Source organism: Schistocerca cancellata, chromosome 5, assembly GCF_023864275.1.
Source record: "Schistocerca cancellata isolate TAMUIC-IGC-003103 chromosome 5, iqSchCanc2.1, whole genome shotgun sequence".
In the NCBI taxonomy this organism is placed as follows: domain Eukaryota; kingdom Metazoa; phylum Arthropoda; class Insecta; order Orthoptera; family Acrididae; genus Schistocerca; species Schistocerca cancellata.
Genome location: NC_064630.1, coordinates 145,769,009 through 145,791,058, shown reverse-complemented (window position 1 = coordinate 145,791,058; position 22,050 = coordinate 145,769,009). Strand labels below are relative to the sequence as shown.

Below are 22,050 nucleotides of genomic sequence, written 5' to 3'. Positions count from 1 at the left end.
GATGTGCCAGCTTAAACACAGCATCCATGCCCGAGGCAGGATTCGAACCTGCAACCATGGGAGCAGCACTGTTCTGAACAGAAGTGCCTAGAACAGCTCAGCCACAGTGGCCAGTGACTAATGAGTGTCAAAGGACATTTGAAGAACTCAAAGAGGCACTGGTGAATAGTCAGATTTTAAACCATTGATCTGATGCCTGTGTTTATGGTTTGGGGGTTGAATTATTTTGAATTGAAACAGTAAGAGAAAATTAGGCTTTTGCTAGTCAGTCATTGCAACAAGCTGAAAACAATTACAGCATTTCAGAGTTAGAAGCATTAGCAATCATTTTTGGTTTACAGAAATTTGAACAATACCTGTTGGGCCCTAAAGTTTTAGTTTTCAGTGACCATAGCGCATTAACTCACCTACAGATGTGCCAGCTTAAACACAGCAGACTTTGGAGGTGGGCCATGTATATCCAGCAATTTTATTATCACAAAGAACACATAAAAGGCTGTGAAAACATTGTGGCAGATGTATTATCTCAATATGTAAAGGAGAATGAGCAGGATGGAGATTTCTTGGAAACATGGGATTGTGATGAACTTTTGCTGGCAGTCATTCAGTTACAGGAAGAGGGACCAATAAAATGATTTGTAAAAATCTCAGGTGGGAACAAAACGAAGATAATAATCTTAAGTTGGTAAAAAACAGGTTAGGTCATCCTGACTTTCAAAAGTTGACAAGAGTATTACCAGATACACAAGGACATAATTTTTAGGTGAAGAAAGGTCACTGATGAAAATTGGCCTATTTGTTTCCCAGAACAACCCGTGGACTTACTTATTGATTATGTACTTGAGAAATATGGACATTATGGAGCTCGGAAATGTATTGCAAGGTTAAGTGAAGTAGTAATTTTTGATAATATGTGGCAAAGAGTACAGAAAAGACTAGAATCTTGTGACAGATGTCAAAAGGTGAGAGCAAATAATATAATTATTCAGGGGCAAATGTATTCAGTGGAATCTCAGAATAGGTTGGATTTAGTAGCTGTGGACCTGTTTGGCCCTTTGCCAGTTTCAAGGAGAGGTTGCGAGTACATATTTGCGCCAGCAAATGGTTTTACTAAGTATGCAAGATCTTATCCTCTTAAAAAGGCCAATGCTAAAGTAATTGTGAATAAACTAGAGAAAGACTCTTTTGTAAACATTGGGGTGCTGAAAGCAGTATTATCTGATAATGGGCCACAATTTATTTCTAAGCACTTTTGCAGAATGCTTAAACAAAAGAAACATAGAACATATAAAAATTTCTGCATATTTTCCACTGGGTAAGATGTGTGAAAGTATCATGAAAGAACTAAACTGTCTCTGTAGAACATACTGTCACAAGAAGCGTTCTGCTTTGGACAGTTACTTAGTATATTTCGAAGAAGTGATTAACCATCTAAAACATGAAGCCACTCGTTTTGCTCCAGTAGAATTAATGTGTGGAATTAGACCTATTAACCTCTTATTTGACATGATAGAGTTCCCTAATCATACTGAATTGGCAATGGAACATAAATTAGCATGAGCAAATATAAGAGAGAGGAGAGGAAAAGGAGACATGATGCGAGGGCAAGTCCAGCTTGTTTTCAAATCAGTGAACAAGTGCTTGTGAAAACCAAAGAGAAATAAAAAAAAAACTTACAGCTGGGACAAAAAAGTCTACTGATGAATATTTGGGACCTTTTATGACTGTAGCCACCCACATGGAATTGCTTACAGACTAGAGAATGTAAAATCACACAAATTACTGGATTTAAGGAACATTATTGATTTAGAAAGGTATGTACGGAAGAATCAATTAAATAACAGTAACGAAGAAGCCTCAGAGGGCATTGCACTCTATGCAATGCTAAGTGTTTGATGAACACTTGGTCCTCAAGTTATTGACAAATACTATTTCCGTATTGTCAATCTTCCTCTTCTCCATTCAGAACTTTGACTGTCGTCTTTCCTTATTCCCTATCAGGATGTGATCCTTTTGTCTTTCCCCCTCCTTCCCTCTTTCCTGATGAAGCAACCGTTTGTTGCGAAAGCTTGAATTTTGTGTGTATGTTTGTGTTTGTTTGTGTGTCTATCGACCTGCCAGCACTTTCGTTTGGTAAGTCACATGTTGTTGTTGTTGTGGTCTTCAGTCCTGAGACTGGTTTGATGCAGCTCTCCATGCTACTCTATCCTGTGCAAGCTTCTTCATCTCCCAGTACCTACTGCAACCTACATCCTTCTGAATCTGCTTAGTGTATTCATCTCTTGGTCTCCCTCTACAATTTTTACCCATCACGCTGCCCTCCAATACTAAATTGATGATCCCTTGATGCCTCAGAACATGTCCTACCAACCGATCCCTTCTTCTGGTCAAGTTGTGCCACAAACTTCTCCCCAATCCTATTCAATACTTCCTCATTAGTTATGTGATCTACCCATCTAATCTTCAGCATTCTTCTGTAGCACCACATTTCGAAAGCTTCTATTCTCTTCTTGTCCAAACTATTTATCGTCCATGTTTCACTTCCATACATGGCTACACTCCATACAAATACTTTCAGAAATGGCTTCCTGACACTTAAATCTATACTCGATGTTAACAAATTTCTCTTCTTCAGAAACGCTTTCCTTGCCATTGCCAGTCTACATTTTAAATCCTCTCTACTTCGACCATCATCAGTTATTTTGCTCCCCAAATAGCAAAACTCCTTTACTACTTTAAGTGTCTCATTTCCTAATCTAATTCCCTCAGCATCACCCAACTTACTTGGACTACATTCCATTATCCTTGTTTTGCTTTTGTTGATGTTAATCTTATATCCTCCTTTCAAGACACTATCCATTCCATTCAACTGCTCTTCCAAGTCCTTTGCTGTCTCTGACAGAATTACAATGTCATCGGCAAACCTCAAAGTTTTTATTTCTTCTCCATGGATTTTAATACCTACTCCAAACTGTTCTTTCATTTCCTTTACTGCTTGCTCAATATACAGATTTTTGCAGTTTTTGCAGTTTCTTCAGTTTTAATCTACAGGTCGTAACCATTAGATTGTGGTCAGAGTCCACATCTGCCCTTGGAAATGTCTTTCAATTTAAAACCTGGTTCCTAAATCTCTGTTTTACCATTACATAATCTATCTGAAACCTTTTAGTATCTCCAGGGTTCTTCCTTGTGTACAACAGTCTTTCATGATTCTTAAACCAAGTGTTAGCTATGTGCAAAATTCTACCAGGCGGCTTCGTCTTTCATTTCTTAGCCCCAATCCATATTCACCTACTATGTTTCCTTCTCTCCCTTTTCCTACTACCGAATTCCAGTCACCCATGACTATTAAATTTTCGTCACCCTTCACTATTTGAATAATTTCTTTTATTTCATCATACATTTCTTCAATTTCTTCATCATCTGCAGAGCTACTTGGCATATAAACTTGTACTACTGTAGTAGGTGTGGGCTTCGTACCTATCTTGGCCACAATAATGCGTTCACTATGCTGTTTGTAGTAGCTTACCCGCATTCCTATTTTCCTATTCATTATTAAACCTACTCCTGCATTACCCCTATTTGATTTTGTGTTTATAACCCTGTAGTCACCTGACCAGAAGTCTTGTTCCTTATGCCACCAAACTTCACTAATTCCCACTATATCTATCCATTTCCCTTTTTAAATTTTCTAACCTACCTGCCCGATTAAGTGATCTGACATTCCACGCTCCGATCCGTAGAACGCCAGTTTTCTTTCTCCTGATAACGACATCCTCTTGAGTAGTCCCCGCTCGGAGATCTGAATGGGGGACTATTTTACCTCCAGAATATTTTACCCAAGAGGACACCATCATCATTTAATCATACAGTAAAGCTGCATGCGCTCGGGAAAAATTACAGCCGTAGTTTCCCCTTGCTTTCAGCCGTTCGCAGTACCAGCACAGCAAGGCCGTTTTGGTTATTGTTACAAGGCCAGATCAGTCAATCATCCAGAATATTGCCCTTGCAACTACTGAAAAGGCTGCTGCCCCTCTTCAGGAACCACACGTTTGTCTGGCCTCTCAACAGATACCCCTCCGTTGTGGTTGCACCTACAGTGCGGCTATCTGTATTGTGTGTCTATTGACCAGCCAGCACTTTCGTTTGGTAAGTCACATCATCTTTGTTTTTACTATGATATCTGCCAGATGCAGCAAGCACAGCAAGCATTTGATAGCCCACTAACAAAACTTTGATCATGATGCACAGTTGTTAAGATAAATAAGATAGTACATTATGGTATAGATACTCTTTAGTGGTTACAAGAATAAATCATGGCTTTGGGATTAATGTTTTTCAGAATAATTTACAAGGGATAACCTGGAATAAAATTTATATTCAAGTGAATACTACCATAAAATTTAATCTTTCTATGATGAATTCATATCTGTATTTGGAAATAGCTCTCCAAGTAAGCAAATCAGAGAAGACATTAAACAAACATTAAAAAAATAAAAAAAAAATACACGCATCACTAGAGAAAATAAAATATCTTGTGAATGGAAAAGGAAATGTATCGGTTGGTGAGATTAGATTAGATCTGATTAATACTTATTCCACAGATCATGAATATGAAGCTTCATAATGATGTGGAACATGTCAGTTTAACAACAGTTTCGTTATCCGTCATAATCAAGGTTTTTTTTATTATTTTTTTTATTTTTTATGACAATGTGTTTACCATATTATACCCAAAAATTCATCTGTTGAATAGGATGAGTCGTCATCCAGAAATTCTTTTAATTTTTTTTAAATGCTGGTTGTCAAGTGTCGAAAGACATTTATGTTAGCGTATGCCACCCCTTTCTATATCAAAGCTAGATTTAAGCCAGAATAGTGAAGATCAGCCTTTCTCTTAGCATTGAAGTTGTGCACATTGCAATTGCTCTTGAATTGAGATGGGTAATAAATAACAAATGTCATAAGTGAATCCTGAGAGATCTTGCAGGAGTTGTCAACTACAAAAATTACTCAAAATTACTAAGAAAAGTTATTCAAAACCAGGAATGTCAGAAGACAGCTAGTTCAACAACATACTTAAAGCTATATGGAACATGGTGAAACAAGAGACAGGACAACCAGCCACAAAACAGGATAATATTGCTACTGAACTAAGTGGAAGGGCTATGAATGATGAGTACAACATAGCAGATATATTAAATAATCATTTTGTAAATGTTGTTGTTGTTGTTGTCTTCAGTCCTGAGACTGGTTTGATGCAGCTCTCCATGCTACTCTATCCTATGCAAGCTTCTTCATCTCCCAGTACTTACTGCAACCTACATCCTTTTGAATCTGCTTGGTGTATTCATCTCTTGGTCTCCCTCTACGATTTTTACCCTCCACGCTGCCCTCCAGTACTAAATTGGTGATCCCTTGATGCCTCAGAACATGTCCTACCAACCGGTCCCTTCTTCTTGTCAAGTTGTGCCACAAACTCCTCTTCTCTCCAATTCTATTCAATACTTCCTCATTACTGGGCGCTAATGACCATATAAGTTTTGCACCCTAAAACCACAAACAAAAAAAAAAAAAAAACTTCCTCATTAGTTATGAGATCTACCCACCTAAACTTCAGCATTCTTCTGTAGCACCACATTTTGAAAGCTTCTATTCTTTTCTTGTCCAAACTATTTATCATCCATGTTTCACTTCCATACATGGCTACACTCCATACAAATACTTTAAGAAACGACTTCCTGACACTTAAATCTATACTCGATGTTAACAAATTCCTCTTCTTCAGAAATGCTTTCCTTGCCATTGCCAGTCTACATTTTAAATCCTCTCTACTTCAACCATCACAGTTATTTTGCTCCCCAAATAGCAAAACTCCTTTACTACTTTAAGTGTCTCATTTCCTAATCTAATTCCCTCAGCATCACGCGACTTACTTCGACTACATTCCATTATCCTCGTTTTGCTTTTGTTGATGTTCATTTTATATCCTTCTTTCAAAACACTGTCCATTCCATTCAACTGCTCTTCTAAGTCCTTTGCTGTCTCTGACAGAATTACAATGTCATCGGCGAACCTCAATGTTTTTATTTCTTCTCCCTGGACTTTAATACCTACTCCTAATTTTTCTTTTGTTTCCTTTACTGCTTGCTCAATATACAGATTGAATAACATCGGGGACAGGCTACAACCCTGTCTCACTCCCTTCCCAACCACTGCTTCCCTTTCATGCCCCTCGACACTTATAACTGCCATCTGGTTTCTGTACAAATTGTAAATAGCCTTTTGCACCCTGTATTTTACCCCTGCCACCTTTATAATTTGAAAGAGGGTATTCCAGTCAACATTGTAAAAAGCTTTCTCTAAGTCTACAAATGCTAGAAATGTAGTTTTGCCTTTCCTTAATCTATTTTCTAAGGTAAGTCATAGGGTCAGTATTGCCTCACATGTTCCAACATTTCTGCGGAATCCAAACTGATCTTCACCGAGGTCAGCTTCTACCAGTTTTTCCATTCGCCTGTAAAGAATTCGCATTAGTATTTTATAGCTGTGACTTATTAAACTGATAGTTCGGTAATTTTCACATCTGACAACTCCTGCTTTCTTTGGGATTGGAATTATTATATTCTTCTTGAAGTCTGAGGTTATTTCGCCTGCCTCATACATATTGCTCACCAGATGGTAGAGTTTTGTCAGGACTGGCCCTCCCAAGGCTGTCAGTAGTTCCAATGGAATGTTGTCTACTCCCGGGGCCTTGTTTCGACTCAGGTCTTTCAGTGCTCTGTCAAACTCTTCACGCAATATTATATCTCCCATTTCATCTTCATCTACATCCTCTTCCATTTCCATAATATTGTCCTCAAGTACATCGCCCTTGTATAGGCCCTCTATATACTCCTTCCACCTTTCTGCTTTCCCTTCTTTGCTTAGAACTGGGTTTCCATCATAGCTCTTGATATTCATGCAAGTGGTTCTCCTTTCTCCAAAGGTCTCTTTAATTTTCGAGTAGGCAGTATCTATCTTACCCCTAGTGAGATAAGCCTCTACATCCTTACATTTGTCCTCAGCCATCCCTGCTTAGTCATTTTGCACTTTCTGTCGATCTCATTTTTGAGACGTTTGTATTCCTTTTTGCGTGCTTCATTTACTGCGTTTTTATATTTTCTCCTTTCATCAATTAAATTCAATATTTCTTCTGTTACCCAAGGATTTCTACTAGCCCTCGTCTTTTTACCTACTTGATCCTCTGCTGCCTTCACTACTTCATCCCTCAAAGCTACCCATTCTTCTTCTACTGTATTTCTTTCCCCCATTCGTGTCAATTGTTCCCTTATGCTCTCCCTGAAACTCTGTACAACCTCTGGTTCTTTCAGTTTATCCAGGTCCGATCTCCTTAAGTTCCCACCTTTTTGCAGTTTCTTCAGTTTTAATCTACAGTTCACAACCAATAGATTGTGGGCAGAGTCCACATCTGCCCCTGGAAATGCCTTACAATTTAAAACCTGGTTCCTAAATCTCTGTTCAAAAAAATGGTTCAAATGGCTCTGAGCACTATGGGACTCAACTGCTGAGGTCATAAGTCCCCTAGAACTTAGAACTACGTAAACCTAACTAACCTAAGGACAACACACACATCCATGCCCGAGGCAGGATTCGAACCTGCGACCATAGCGGTCACGCGGTTCCAGACTGTAGCGCCTAGAAACGCACGGCCAAAATCTCTGTCTTACCATTATATAATCTATCTGATACCTTCTAGTATCTCCAGGATTCTTGTAAATATGGTAGAAAATATATTGACAAACAGTTCAAGAAAATAATTGCAGCAGCATGGTGAAAAAGCAACTTGTACAAAATTCAGTCATATGAATTTATCACCAACTTCTTTGAAATTAAGAAAATTATAAATTCTCTCAAAAATAAGAGCTCATCTGGTATTGATGGTGTTTCTAAAAGAGTACTAAAGATTTGTTCCCATATAATATCGCCATCTAATATGAAATATGTAATGCATCACCAGCTTAATGCATTTTTCCAGAGACGCTGAAATAAGACTTTGTTAAACCACTCTTTAAGAAAGGTGATAGGAGAGGTATCAATACCTACAAGACTGTTTCACTTATGCAATCATTTCCCAAAATATTTGACAAGGTGATGTATTCTATAGCACCTAAGCAACAGTAATATCCTCATTAAAACACAGTTCGGATTTCACAACATTTGCTCAACTGAGAATGCTATTTACATTTTCACTCACTAAATTTTATAAGTATTAAATAATAAAATTCCACCAGTTGGTATTTTTTGTTACTTGTCTAAGGCATTTGATTGCGTGAACCACAATATTCTTCTAGATAAACTGAGGTTTTATGTAACTGACAGAATTGCCAACTAGTTTATAATGTCATATCTGACAAAAAACACACAAAATCTGATACTTAATAATTCAACTAATGTAAGTTGAAGAGATTCTTCTAACTTGGAGAAATGGTTTATGGGCTTGTGCAAGGCTCAATATTAGGTCCACTAATGTTTGTCTTCCAGCTAATGTACAAGAGAAATAGTTCTTTTTGCAAATGTCAGTAGTTTTCTAATTAATCCAAACATACATCAAGCAATAGAAGAAGTGATAAATAATATTCTGAGAAGTATTATTGAATGTTGTCTGTGAATGTTCTCATACTCAGTTTCAAAAAGAGTCAACATCGAGAGGGACTACATCACCAGTTATAAGTGTAACCATGTGCTGAGGAAAATAACTGTGGTGGAAACTTCCAGATATTTAAATGTACTTCAGCCATGTTTCCATTTTTTATAATTGCCAATCTTTTGAAAGAGACAAATCGCTAAGTTGATGTGCTTTTCATATTTTGATTCAGTGCTGTGACGTTGAATAAGTTCTGGGTTAACTCATCGAACCTTTATTGCTTAAAAATGTGCTGCAAGAGTAATGTCTGATGCTCACTTACATTCATCTTCTAGATGTGTTGAAGGAGTTAGGCATTTTACTATGCTTCACAGTGTTTTTTATTGCCTCATGAGGTTTGTTGTAAGTAATCCCCTGCAAATGAATAGAAATATTGCACACAATTACAATACCAGAAAAAATGAACAATTATGGAAAGGGTAGTTTGCTACTAACCATAATGATGACACTTTGAGTTGCAGAGAGGCACTACAAGAAGACTGTTACTCACTAAGCTTTGGCCAAAATCTTCATCAGAATACAAAAACACACACACATTCACACAAGGAAGAACACCCACCACACACATGTCTGCTATCTTAGACCACTCAGACCTGGTCATATGTTATGTAACTAGATTTAAAAATATACAGAATTTTACTTGCCATAAATGCTGTAACTGAAGTATTAACAACATCCTCCAAATATCTTTATTACATTATAAAGCACTTAGACATGTAGAACTTGGGATATTTACAAATGCTGTGCAACATACAAACTCTTGTCTGACAACACTAAAAACTGTAGATAATGCCAGAAACTATTTAGAGTGGTTTCTAATGTGCATTCCCTCATGTGATTCTAAAACTAGTCACTAGATTGAAACAGTGATCAGGAAACATCATGTGTTCCTAGGTACACAATCTTCCAGGTACAACACTCTCCCATTCTTAATCTGGAAAAAGAGTCGTAGCTAGCTAAAATAGTAGTGATGTTTTCTGTGCTGTTATGTTGCCTACTTGATCTGCATTAGTCTGCCGTATTTGAGTGGTTACTTTACTCTGTCTGTTCTCATAATGAAATTTTTGTTGTCGTAGTATTTACTTTTGGTAGTTTAGTATATGGCCACATGACATCATGTTGTACATTTTATTAAGATGAAACGTACTCATTCAGTCTTTCCTGATCCTATCAAATGGTTCAAATGGCTCTGAGCACTATGGGACTTAACTGCTGAGGTCATCAGTCCCCTAGAACTTAGAACTACTTAAACCTAACTAACCTAAGGACATCACATACATCCATGCCCGAGGCAGGATTCGAACCTGCCACCGTAGCAGTCGCGGGGTTCCAGACTGTAGTGCCTAGAACTGCTCGGCCACTCCGGCTGATCCTATCCAATGAAGCATACAAAAAATTTCCAGTGAAAAGTTCAATTGGTACTTGCTGTCAAACAAGTCTGAAGTCTGTTCAGTCGGTGAGATGCAGTTTCCTTTCCTCATCTGCATTTCTATGTCTGTAGTGTACACTGAACTATCTGGTGCTCACTGAGAACAGCTCCTGCATTGGCTTTCATGTTAAGCTTTATTAACTCTCATAACAACCTGGCACACTGACATCTCTTTTTGCAAACTCATTCATTTTTTGTATATCTTCATATACTTAGCAGTCTACCTGCTTTTGTTTGTTAACTCTTAAAAACTTCATTGTGTGCTGTTACAAACTTTACTTTTGAACTAAAATTTCACACAAAACTGAAAATCCAGTTGTAAACTTTTTTGGATTAATAAATACGAAACTACAAACTGTAGGGCTGAGATGTTGTGGAACCTCTACAGAAAATTGGAATAGAGATCAACATAAACATCATTTCTGCCCTTTTTATTGCTCATAAAAACCACACATTGCACGTTTTACCTCCATACAGCGAGACCTTCAGAGGTGGTGGTCAAGATTAATGTACACACTGGTACCACTAATACCCAGTGGCATGTCCTCTTGCATAGATGCAATCCTGTATTCTTCGTGGCATACTGTCCACAAGTTCATCAAGGCACTGTTGGTCCAGATTGTTCAATTCCTCAATGGCAATTCCGCATTTATCCCTCAGAGTGGTTGGTGGGTCACGTTCCATGAACAGCCCTTTTCTGTCTATCCCACGCATGTTTGATAGGGTTCATATCTGCAGAATATGCTGATCACTCTAGTCAAGCAATGCACAATGATGGTGCGAATTGTTGTCCATGAAGACAAATGTCTCGCCAATATGCTGCCGATATGGTTGCAATATCAGTCAGAGGATGGCATTAACATATTGTACAGTCGTTATGGTGCTGGACAGTGTGTCTAAGATGTTCAGCCTGACCGGGTTGCCTTGAAACACATCTCCGACGATTGTCTGGTTGAAGGCATATGGGACACTCGTGCATGAAGAGAATGAGATGCCAATCCTGAGCAGTCTATTCGGCACATTGTTGAGCCCATCTGTACTGCACTGCATGGTGCTGTGGTTGCAAAGATGGACCTCGCCATGGACATTGTGTGTAAAGTTGCTCATCGTGCAGCCTATTGTGCTCATTTTGAGTCATAGCACGTTATCCTATGGCTGCATAGAAAGCATAATTCAACGCGGTGGCTTTACTGTCAGGTTCCCTCCGAGCAATAATCCATAGTGGTCATCCACTGCAGTAGGGCCCTAGGGTGACCTGAGTAAGGCATGTCATCGACAGTTCCTATCTCTCTGTATCTCCTCCATGTCCAAACAACATCGATTTGATTCACTCTGAGATGCCTGGACACTTTCTTTGTTGAGAACCCTTCCTGGCACAAAGTAACAATGCTGACATGATCAAACCATGGTATTGACCATCTAGGCATGTTTGAACTACAGACAACATGAGCCATGTACCTCCTTCCTGATGGAATGATTGGAACTGATCAGCTATCGGACCCCCTCCGTCTAATAGGTGCTGCTCGTGCATGGTTGTTTACATATTTGGGTGGGTTTAGTGACATCTCTGAACAGTAAAAGGAACTGTGTCTATGATACAATATCCATAGTCAGCGCCTGTCTTCAGGAGTTCTGGGAAACGTGTTTTGTTTTAATGTGTGTATAATCTAATGGATAGTCCAGTATCAAGTTCCTTTGAATTTAGTCATCATTACATAGCATTACCTGTTGAGACCTTACCTTAATTGCAAGCCATTGATAGTAATTTGGCCCATTATCCATTGGAAACAGATCTATTTATGGAAATCTTTCAATATCTAAAAATAGCTTGGGATGTCCTGGGGTAGATTGTTTGCAGTTTCCCCACAGGTACTGTTGCAAGTGCAACAAGGCACACACGTCAGGACTCTGTGAACTTACCTCTCTTGGGCGTAAAGTTTGCAAGGTAAAAAATAAATCAGTTATTATCACAGACACTTTTATTGGTAGTTAGAAGGATGGTCCCTGCCCATCTATTTCATCATAGAATTCAGCTCTACCTCTACATTTACATCTACATCTACTCTCGGCAAACCACTGTGAGGAGCATGGCAAAGGGTACATCCCATTGTAACAGTTATTAGGGTTTCCTCCTGTTCCATTGATAAATGGGACATGGGAAGAATGATTGTTTGAATGTCCCTGTGAGTGCAATAATTATTCTAGTCTTATCCTCACAATCCCTTTGTGAGCTATATGTAGGGGATTGCAGTATATTCTTAGATTAATCATTTAAAGCCGGTTCTTAAAACTTGGTTAATAGACTTTCTCAGGACAGTCTACGTGTATCTTCAAGGGTCTTTCAGTTCAGTTCCTTCAGTATCTCTGTGACACTCTCCCATGGATTAAACAATCTGGCGACCTTTCATGGTGCCCTTCTCTGTATACATTCAGTTTTCCTTGTTAGTCCTATCTGGTATGGATCCCACACACTTGAGCAATATTCTAGAACCATTTACACAAGTGATTTGAAGTAATTTCACCTGATGAGACTCTTAAGTAATTTGTGTATTTTGTCACTAAACTGTTTTTATAATTGTGTACTGAATAGTGAACATGAGCAGGAATATCAAATGATTTGGCAACGTGTTTTCTCAATAAATATTATAATTTCATTTGACTGACAAATATCACACAACTGTAACCTGCAGTATGATGTTGGCATCGGTCGTTAACATTTCTTCTTCCAAAACACTTGATTCCCCACTAGGTTTTGAACACTGCAGAGATTGACCTCAGTTGGATCAATGCAATATGTATAACATACTGAATAATATTCAGCTATGATATCTTTAAAGCCTCCAAATATATCAATCATTAGTGTTCACCATAACAGTTACAATCAGAAAAGTAAGAGTCTGTCATGGTAGAATTCATCACAAATTATGGTTTTAATGGTTGTTCCAAATTTTAAGTGAGTAATGAGTGACAACAATACATACTTTGAGGGTAAGTTTTTTTGTAGTTATTCACTTTACTGACTTGCATTTTTTCAGAATCTGCAGGAAAACAGAAAAGATATACTGCCATGCTGTAATTAATTACAAAGAAAAGAAACAGTCACTGCTAGTGTGTGAAATTACAGCTACATTTATTGAACCAGTCCTGAAATTTTCCAAAGAAAATGTGGCATTTCGTGTTGATATGGGGCCAGACGACACCCTGGATATATTAAGAGGTAATACAGTGTTACTTTTATATTGTTTGCCATTGTAGAATTCTCACTGTATATGGTACCAACACTCATATAGCCATCCGGAGGGGGAAGATAAGCTGTGTTTGATGGGTCCAAGGCCACATTGACAGTACAAGAAAAGAGCAGAAATTTATTGCTCTTAACTGTCTGTATTTTTAGGAAAATACTACACTTACTTTTTGGTGTAGTTCCTGTTTAGGCCAATATATCTTGTCTGGAGAGGAGGCTCCATTCCTGAAGTATGCTTCTGGAAAGTCATCAAAATACAGATCTAAGGCTGTAACAACATCTGCATTTAACTCTAATCATTTTTCTGCTGCAAGTTTGAAGGTGATATGAAAGTAGATGGAAGTCAGAGGAAGCCACATTTTATGAACATTGAGAATATTAAAGTGATTCGTACTTGTAGTATCTCGGTTTTCAAATTGCCATTGTAGCGTTGTGGTCATTGGTATTATCTTAAATGGAGATTATTCTCCCCTCACCTCATCCAAAGCCTTTACTTACTTCAGTCTCTCTCTCTCTCTCTCTCTCTCTCTCTCTCTCTCTCTCTCTCTCTCTCTCTCTCTCTCAAATGAGGTCTCTCCATATACATTTTTGCATCAAGTTGCTCCAGATGGCTTTTGGAGTATTCACAATTTATTATTTCGATTTTAGCAAAGTATTAGGTCTCTTCTTATACATTTCTGCATCAAGTTCCTCCAGATGGCTTTTGGAGTATTCACAATTTATTATTTTACTTTTAGCAAAGTAAACAATAACAAAAATTCCATTTGCATCACAGAAACCAGAAGCCAGAATTTTTCTTGCAGGTGAAATCAACTTTCTTATTTTTGATACAAGAATAAAAGATTCCTCCTATTGCTATGATGTCTGTTTCATTTTTGGAGGGAATTGCAGACCAATATGATATCTACAGTATAAAGCTGTTGGATATTATATGTATTTGTTACCAATTAATGAATATGCCATGTGACTTGAGGTGCTGTGTCATTACTGCTGGACTGCTGGAAATATTTAGTTACATGTTTTCTTTCCCACACAAAATTAGTGTATGACTCGAGTTGGGGTGGCAGTTTTTGTATTCCTCCAAGTTGTTATCTCATAGACTTGGAGTAACAGAACTGTTACAGTACCTGCATGTTGGCTTCTCCACATGCAGTTCATGCTAAATAGGTAGTTTTCAAAGTCGTCCAGTCTTCTATTCTCCGTGAGCAAAGTTAGTAGTGACATGGAGCACCAAACATATTTTGTCACTGACCATGGTCCCCCCTCCTCCCCCCCCCCCTCCCCCCATGCAGTTTGTATCCAGCTTGAGCCAGGTCAGCAGTATTTGTAAATCTCGATTACTTCCTCCCAGATACGAGTCACATGTTACACTGTTTCTTATGCCACAGTTTCTGCCATATGGCATATCACTATGTTTTCAGTTGCCCATGTTGTTGTCATTATTATTATTGTTATTTATTTCCTTTCTCAGACGTTATGTCTGGTTAAAAATGGAAAGTGAAGCGGATCTTGATCAAGCATGACTTCCTTTTAACTGTACAGTATATGTTACATTGCATTTAGGAACTTTCGGGTAATTGGACATGTATCAATAATTACCGATTTCTGTAGTTGTATATATATGTTTGGATGTAGCTGTATTGTGTTGATCTACTGGTGGATATTGTGTGGTATGACTCCTGTAGTTGATAGTATAATTGGTATAATGTCAACTTTATCCTGATGCCACATGTCCTCGACTTCCTCAGCCAGTTGGATGTATTTTTCAATTTTTTCTCCTGTTTTCTTTTGTATATTTGTTGTATTGGGTATGGATATTTCGATTAGTTGTGTTAATTTCTTCTTTCTATTGGTGAGTATGATGTCAGGTTTGTTATGTTGTGTTGTTTTATCTGTTATAATGGTTCTGTTCCAGTATAATTTGTATTCATCATTCTCCAATACATTTTGTGGTGCATACTTGTATGTGGGAACATGTTGTTTTATTAGTTTATGTTGTATGGCAAGTTGTTGATGTATTATTTTTGCTACATTGTCATGTCTTCTGGTGTATTCTGTATTTGCTAGTATTGTACATCTCCTTCCTTTCTGCTTAATGTGAATCGTTCTGTTGCTGAATGTATGTGATGTATTCTACACTCCTGGAAATGGAAAAAAGAACACAATGACACCGGTGTGTCAGACCCGCAGCATTTGTGCACCGCCGCCGTCAGTGTCAGCCGGTTTGCCATGGCATACGGAGCTCCATCGCAGTCTTTAACACTGGTAGCATGCCGCGACAGCGTGGACGTGAACCGTATGTGCAGTTGACGGACTTTGAGCGAGGGCGTATAGTGGGCATGCGGGAGGCCGGGTGGACGTACCGCCGAATAGCTCAACACGTGGGGCGTGAGGTCTCCACAGTACATCGATGTTGTCGCCAGTGGTCGGCGGAAGGTGCACGTGCCCGTCGACCTGGGACTGGACCGCAGCGACGCACGGATGCACGCCAAGACCGTAGGATCCTACGCAGTGCCGTAGGGGACAACACCGCCACTTCCCAGCAAATTAGGGACACTGTTGCTCCTGGGGTATCGGCGAGGACCATTCGCAACTGTCTCCATGAAGCTGGGCTACGGTCCCGCACACCGTTAGGCCGTCTTCCGCTCACGCCCCAACATCGTGCAGCCCGCCTCCAGTGGTGTCGCGACAGGCGTGAATGGAGGGCCGAATGGAGACGTGTCGTCTTCAGCGATGAGAGTCGCTTCTGCCTTGGTGCCAATGATGGTCGTATGCGTGTTTGGCGCCGTGCAGGTGAGCGCCACAATCAGGACTGCATACGACCAAGGCACACAGGGCCAACACCCGGCATCATGGTGTGGGGAGCGATCTCCTACACTGGCCGTACACCACTGGTGATCATCGAGGGGACACTGAATAGTGCACGGTACATCCAAACCGTCATCGAACCCATCGTTCTACCATTCCTAGACCGGCAAGGGAACTTGCTGTTCCAACAGGACAATGCACGTCTGCATGTATCCCGTGCCACCCAATGTGCTCTAGAAGGTGTAAGTCAACTACCCTGGCCAGCAAGATCTCCGGATCTGTCCCCCATTGAGCATGTTTGGGACTGGATGAAGCGCCGTCTCATGCGGTCTGCATGTCCAGCACGAACGCTGGTCCAACTGAGGCACCAGGTGGAAATGGCATGGCAAGCCGTTCCACAGGACTACATCCAGCATCTCTACGATCGTCTCCATGGGAGAATAGCAGCCTGCATTGCTGCGAAAGGTGGATATACACTGTACTAGTGCCGACATTGTGCATGCTCTGTTGCCTGTGTCTATGTGCCTGTGGTTCTGTCAGTGTGATCATGTGATGTATCTGACCCCAGGAATGTGTCAATAAAGTTTCCCCTTCCTGTGACAATGAATTCACGGTGTTCTTATTTCAATTTCCAGGAGTGTATACTCATGGCATTGTGATCGTGTAAGTGTATTGAGTGCTTCTAGTTCTACTCCATTTCACTACTCCAAATGAATAGGTCAATATTGGTAAGTATTTATAGCTTTTGTCTTGTTTCTTGCTGTCAATTCCATTTTCAGTATTTTTGTTAGTCTTTGTCTATATTTTTCTTAAATATTTGTATTATCTATACCTATTTTTTGTCTGTATCCTAGATGTTTATAGGCATCTGTTTTTCCATCGCTTCTATGCAGTCGCTGTGGTTATCCAATATGTAATCTTCTTGTTTAGTATGTTCTCCCTTGACTATGCTATTTTTCTTACATTTGTCTGTTCCAAAAGCCATATTTATATCATTGCTGAATACTTCTGTTATCTTTAGTAATTGGGTGAGTTGTTGATTTGTTGCTGCCAGTAGTTTTAGATCATCCATGTATAGCAAATGTGTGATTTTGTGTTGATATGTTCCAGTAATATTATATCCATAATTTGTATTGTTTAGCATGTTGGATAGTGGGTTCAGAGCAAGGCAGAACCAGAAAGGACTTAGTAAGTGTCCTTGGTATATTCCACACTTAATCTGTATTGGCTGTGATGTGATATTATTTGAATTTGTTTGGATATTAAGTGTGGTTTTCCAATTTTTCATTACTATGTTTAGGAAATGTGTCAATTTAGGATCTACTTTGTATATTTCCAATATTTGTAGTAACCATGAGTGGGGTAGACTATCAAAAGCTTTTTGGTAATCAATGTATGCGTAGTGTAGTGACCTTTGTTTAGTTTTAGCTTGATATGTCACCTCTGCATCTATTATCAGTTGCTCTTTACATCCTCGTGCTCCTTTGCAGCAGCCTTTTTGGTCTTCATTTATAATTTTGTTCTGTGTTGTATGTGTCATTAATTTCTGTGTAATGACTGAAGTTAATATTTTGTATGTTGTTGATAGGCATGTTATGGGGCAATATTTTGCTGGGTTTGCTGTGTCTGCTTGATCTTTAGGTATCAGATAAGTTATTCCATGTGTAAGTGTATCAGGGACTGTGTATGGGTCTGCAATGTAACTGTTAAATAATTTATGTCTGCTTGTGCCTGTATATGTGTGGATGGATATGTGTGTGTGTGTGTGCGCGAGTGTATACCCGTCCTTTTTTCCCCCTAAGGTAAGTCTTTCCACTCCCGGGATTGGAATGACTCCTTACCCTCTCCCTTAAAACCCAAATCCTTTCGTCTTTCCCTCTCCTTCCCTCTTTCCTGACGAGGCAACCGTTGGTTGCGAAAGCTAGAATTTTCTGTGTATGTTTGTGTTTGTTTGTGTGTGTATCGACGTGCCACTGCTTTCGTTTGGTAAGTCAAATCATCTTTGTTTTTAGATATATTTTTTCCCACGTGGAATGTTTCCTGCTGTTATGTTAAATAATTTAGTTAGATGTGAATGTGTTGAGGTGAACTTCTTTAGACAGAAATTTGCTATTTTATCTTTTCCAGGAGCTTTCCAATTGTGCGTAGAATTAATTTCGTGGGTGCCTTCATGTTGCAAAATTATCACTTCAGGCATTTGTGGTATCATCTTGTATGCGTCTGTTTCTGCTTGTATCCACCATGCATGTCTGTTATGTTGTACCGGGTTTGACCATATGCTGCTCCAGAAGTGTTCCATGTCTGTTATGTTTGGTGGATTGTCTATTTTAATGTGTGTGTTATCTATTGTCTGGTAAAATTTCTTTTGGTTTGTGTTGAATGTTTTGTTTTGTTTCCTTCTATTTTCACTTTTTTTGTATCTTCTAAGTCGTTTGGCCAATGCTTGTAATTTCTGCTTCTTTTCACCTAATTGCTCTATCACTTCTTGTTGTGAGATTTTACCTAACCTTTTTCGTTTTTTGTCTGATATTTCATTTCTTATAAATTGTGTTAGCTGTCCGATGTCTTTTCTCAGTTTTCTTATTCTGATCTGTAGCCTGTGTTGCCATGCTGGTTTTGTGGGTTTCTTCTGTGTGTTGGTTTGTTCTGATCTCTGCCTAGTGTGTATATTTAGTGTAGTGAGTGCTCCTATATAAACCAGTAGTTGTAATTCTTCCATAGTTGTGTTTTCATTTATTTTGTTGTGTATGATTGTGTTGATAGTTTTTATTGTTGTTTCGACTTGTGGGTTATTTGGCGGTCTATGCAAGAATGGTCTAATGTCTGTATTTGTGTCTTTGTATTCTATATATGTCAGCTGAAATTTCTCTTCTATATCTAACACGTGTCTCTCTTCGTGTTCTATTTGTGCTTGTTCTGGTGGCTGTCTTAAGATTTCGTTTTCCTCTGATTGTTTAATTGATGCGTGTTGGTCTTTGTTTGTTTGCTCTGGGATGTTTGAGTCCATTACTGTGTTTTCTTCCTCTTCTGATTGCACATTATTTTGTTCCAGTATTTGTTGTACTTGTTGTTTGATGTTTTCTAATTCTGACTGGGGTATCCTGTTATTTTTGATTATTACACGGATCTGATCAGCTAGTCATTGTTCTGTTAAAAATTTTAATTCCGGGTATCTGGTAATAAATGTTGTGTATACTTGTGATCTGTATCCAGTTGTGTTGGTTCCTAGGTTTGTTGCTTGGTAATAACAGAACATGAGGTGTCGATTAACTTCATCTGACCATCTCATCCTCTGTCTTTGTTTTCCTTCTAGGGTGGTTGCAGGAAGCATATCCTGCAAAACACCTCTATTCGGATTTAAATCGTTTTCCAGTTGGCTAGCAGTGTCGTTACCATTGTGGGCGGGCATAGGGTTCAAGTGTCGTCCCCGACCATGACGGCACTTGTCCGAGGCTTCTTTAGTTCTGTCCTGAACCAAGTAATCACACTAAAAGGGGGGTTAGCCCTATTAGTGGTTTGTTCTTTTCGTCGCCTTTTACGACTGGCAGAACATACCGGAGCCCTATTCTTCTCCCGGGCCTCCACGGGGATTATTATTATTATTATTATTATTATTATTATTATTATTATTTTACAATACAGCAACTGGCCAGAATATGCCAAATGATGTCCACTGACCTGATGTTGCCATGTCTTGCCACTGCAGAGGTTGGGTGTTGAGTGGCAGAATGGACAATTTGTTCAGTGGTGGTCTTCAACAATTCTGTGAAATCCAAGTGGTGTGCAGTTGTCGCCTGCTCTACTACTTTCATTCTTCATTGTGTGTGTAGTACTCTTCAGGGAAAATAATTGCTGAAGTGTATGTGGAGGAATTAAATGTATTGGTTCAGGAATGCCCTGTGTTATGAGACAGATTACAGAGACAGAGATCACAATACCACAATAAACACCCAAAGAGAAGTATGTACAGCTCTTAATGAAGAAGTTTGTGGAGATGAAGTATGTACAGCTCTTAATGAAGAATTTTGTGGAGATGAAGTATGTACAGTTCTTAATAAAGAAGTTTGTGGAGATTTTTCTGAAAAAACAAGTCCCACTGTATCTTTAAAATAAAGTATAGTATCTTAAAACTTAAGCACTAGAAGAAGCTACTGACCACATCAACTTATTTACACGTACATCAGCACCTGTGTCTATGTATTTCATGACAGTTTGCATTAATTTTGACCTTAGTTTTGACATGCCTTATGATTAATGAATTTGTAATTTTTCATTGAAAATGATCATCCTTTCAATATTGCATTAATTTTTTTCAATATTTTTGCTTACCTTATTGTAACTGCCAGCATTTCATAAGGCTGAATACAATTTACCATGGAATTTTGCAGTTATAGACATTTCCTCAGTCAGTTATCTTGTCAAAAATTGCAACAGGCATTTAGTAGAAATTTAAAAACTCATGAAAAATATTTGCCCATAGTATTTCAGACCTAGATCAGATCTCCAAATGAAAGTAATGTCAGTGGGAAAGAGATGTAAATGGATTGAGTGCCAAATAGGAGGAACAAATGCTTGAAGGTCTCTCGGGCATGCAGCCGGGTTGACTGGTCGTTGTAGAACTAATTTTCGACGGCGTAACGTGCCATCATCATCAGGTTACTCCTGTTGACTGATGTCCTAGGCTGGTGGGTGGTGTAGTATATATACCTGTCGCCTCTCCCCTCCACTGACTCCGCATATGGACCAAGGGATCTGCAGGCCGCAGTGGTGGGGGTAGTTTGTGCTGACGAGATGACTGATGGGCGTCATTACGCATGCCACCTTCAGTGGGTGTGGTGCCCCGTTTCCACTGCTCTTGCAGAACTTTTATTGCTGGATTCCACGCATGACTGAGTTGAAATCCGTTGTCCTTGTTAATAAGGTTCTCGTTCAGCTGGATTTCAATTCCTTCCTTGTATACACAGTCCCAAAAGCAGGATGTGTTGTGCAGGACTTCTGTGTTCTCGTATTTAATACGATGATTTGTCTCAAGGCAATGTTCTGCGATTGCAGATTTTGTAGGCTGTTGGAGATCGGTGTGCCATTTGTGTTCAGTACACCTTTCCTCGATCGTATGAATGGTTTGCCCCACATATGCTTTCCCACACTCGCACAGTATGAAATAAACTCCAGATTTCCGGAGTCCTAAGTCGTCCTTCACTGTCCCTACAAGGGACTTGAGCTTTGGCAGCGGGTGGTAGACACATTTGATGTTATGATGTCCTAGAATCCTGCCTATTTTTCCAGATATGTTGCCCGCGTAATGCATGTAGGCCAGGAAAATCTACGAAGACAAGAGGAAAAAAGTTAGAGCAGGTGGATGGTTTCAAGTACTTAGGATGCATATTCTCACAGGATGGAAACATAGTGAAAGAACTGTGTAGCAAAGCTAATGCAGTGAGTTCTCAGCTACGATCTACCCTCTTCTGCAAGATGGAAGTCAGTACCAAGACTAAGTTATCTGTGCATCGTTCAATCTTTCGACCAACTTTGTTGTATGGGAGTGAAAGCTGGCTGGATTCAGGTTACCTTATCAATAAGGTTGAGGTTATAGATATGAAAGTAGCTAGGATGATTGCAGGTACTAGTATATGGGAACAATGGCAGGGGGGTGTCCACAATGAGGAAATCAAAGAAAAACTGGGGATGAACTCTATAGATGTAGCAGTCAGGGCGAACAGGCTTAGATGGTGGGGTCATGTTACACGCATGGGAGGAGCAAGGTTACCCAAGAGACTCATGGGTTCAGCAGTAGAGGGTAGGAGGAGTTGGGGTAGACCAAGGAGAAGGTATCTGGATTCGGTTAAGAATGATTTTGAAGTA

General features: G+C 39.3%; 1 protein-coding gene across 1 annotated transcript in view; it reads left to right on the top strand.

Moving 5' to 3' along the window:
* The window catches only part of LOC126188406 (hydrocephalus-inducing protein-like), a 78,230-nt gene that overhangs the window by 51,097 nt on the left and 5,083 nt on the right, over positions 1-22,050 (top strand). The window contains exon 7 of the mRNA XM_049930008.1: positions 13,172-13,353. Within this exon, the coding sequence (XP_049785965.1) occupies positions 13,172-13,353 (182 nt within the window). The remainder of the gene's footprint in view (positions 1-13,171; positions 13,354-22,050) is intronic.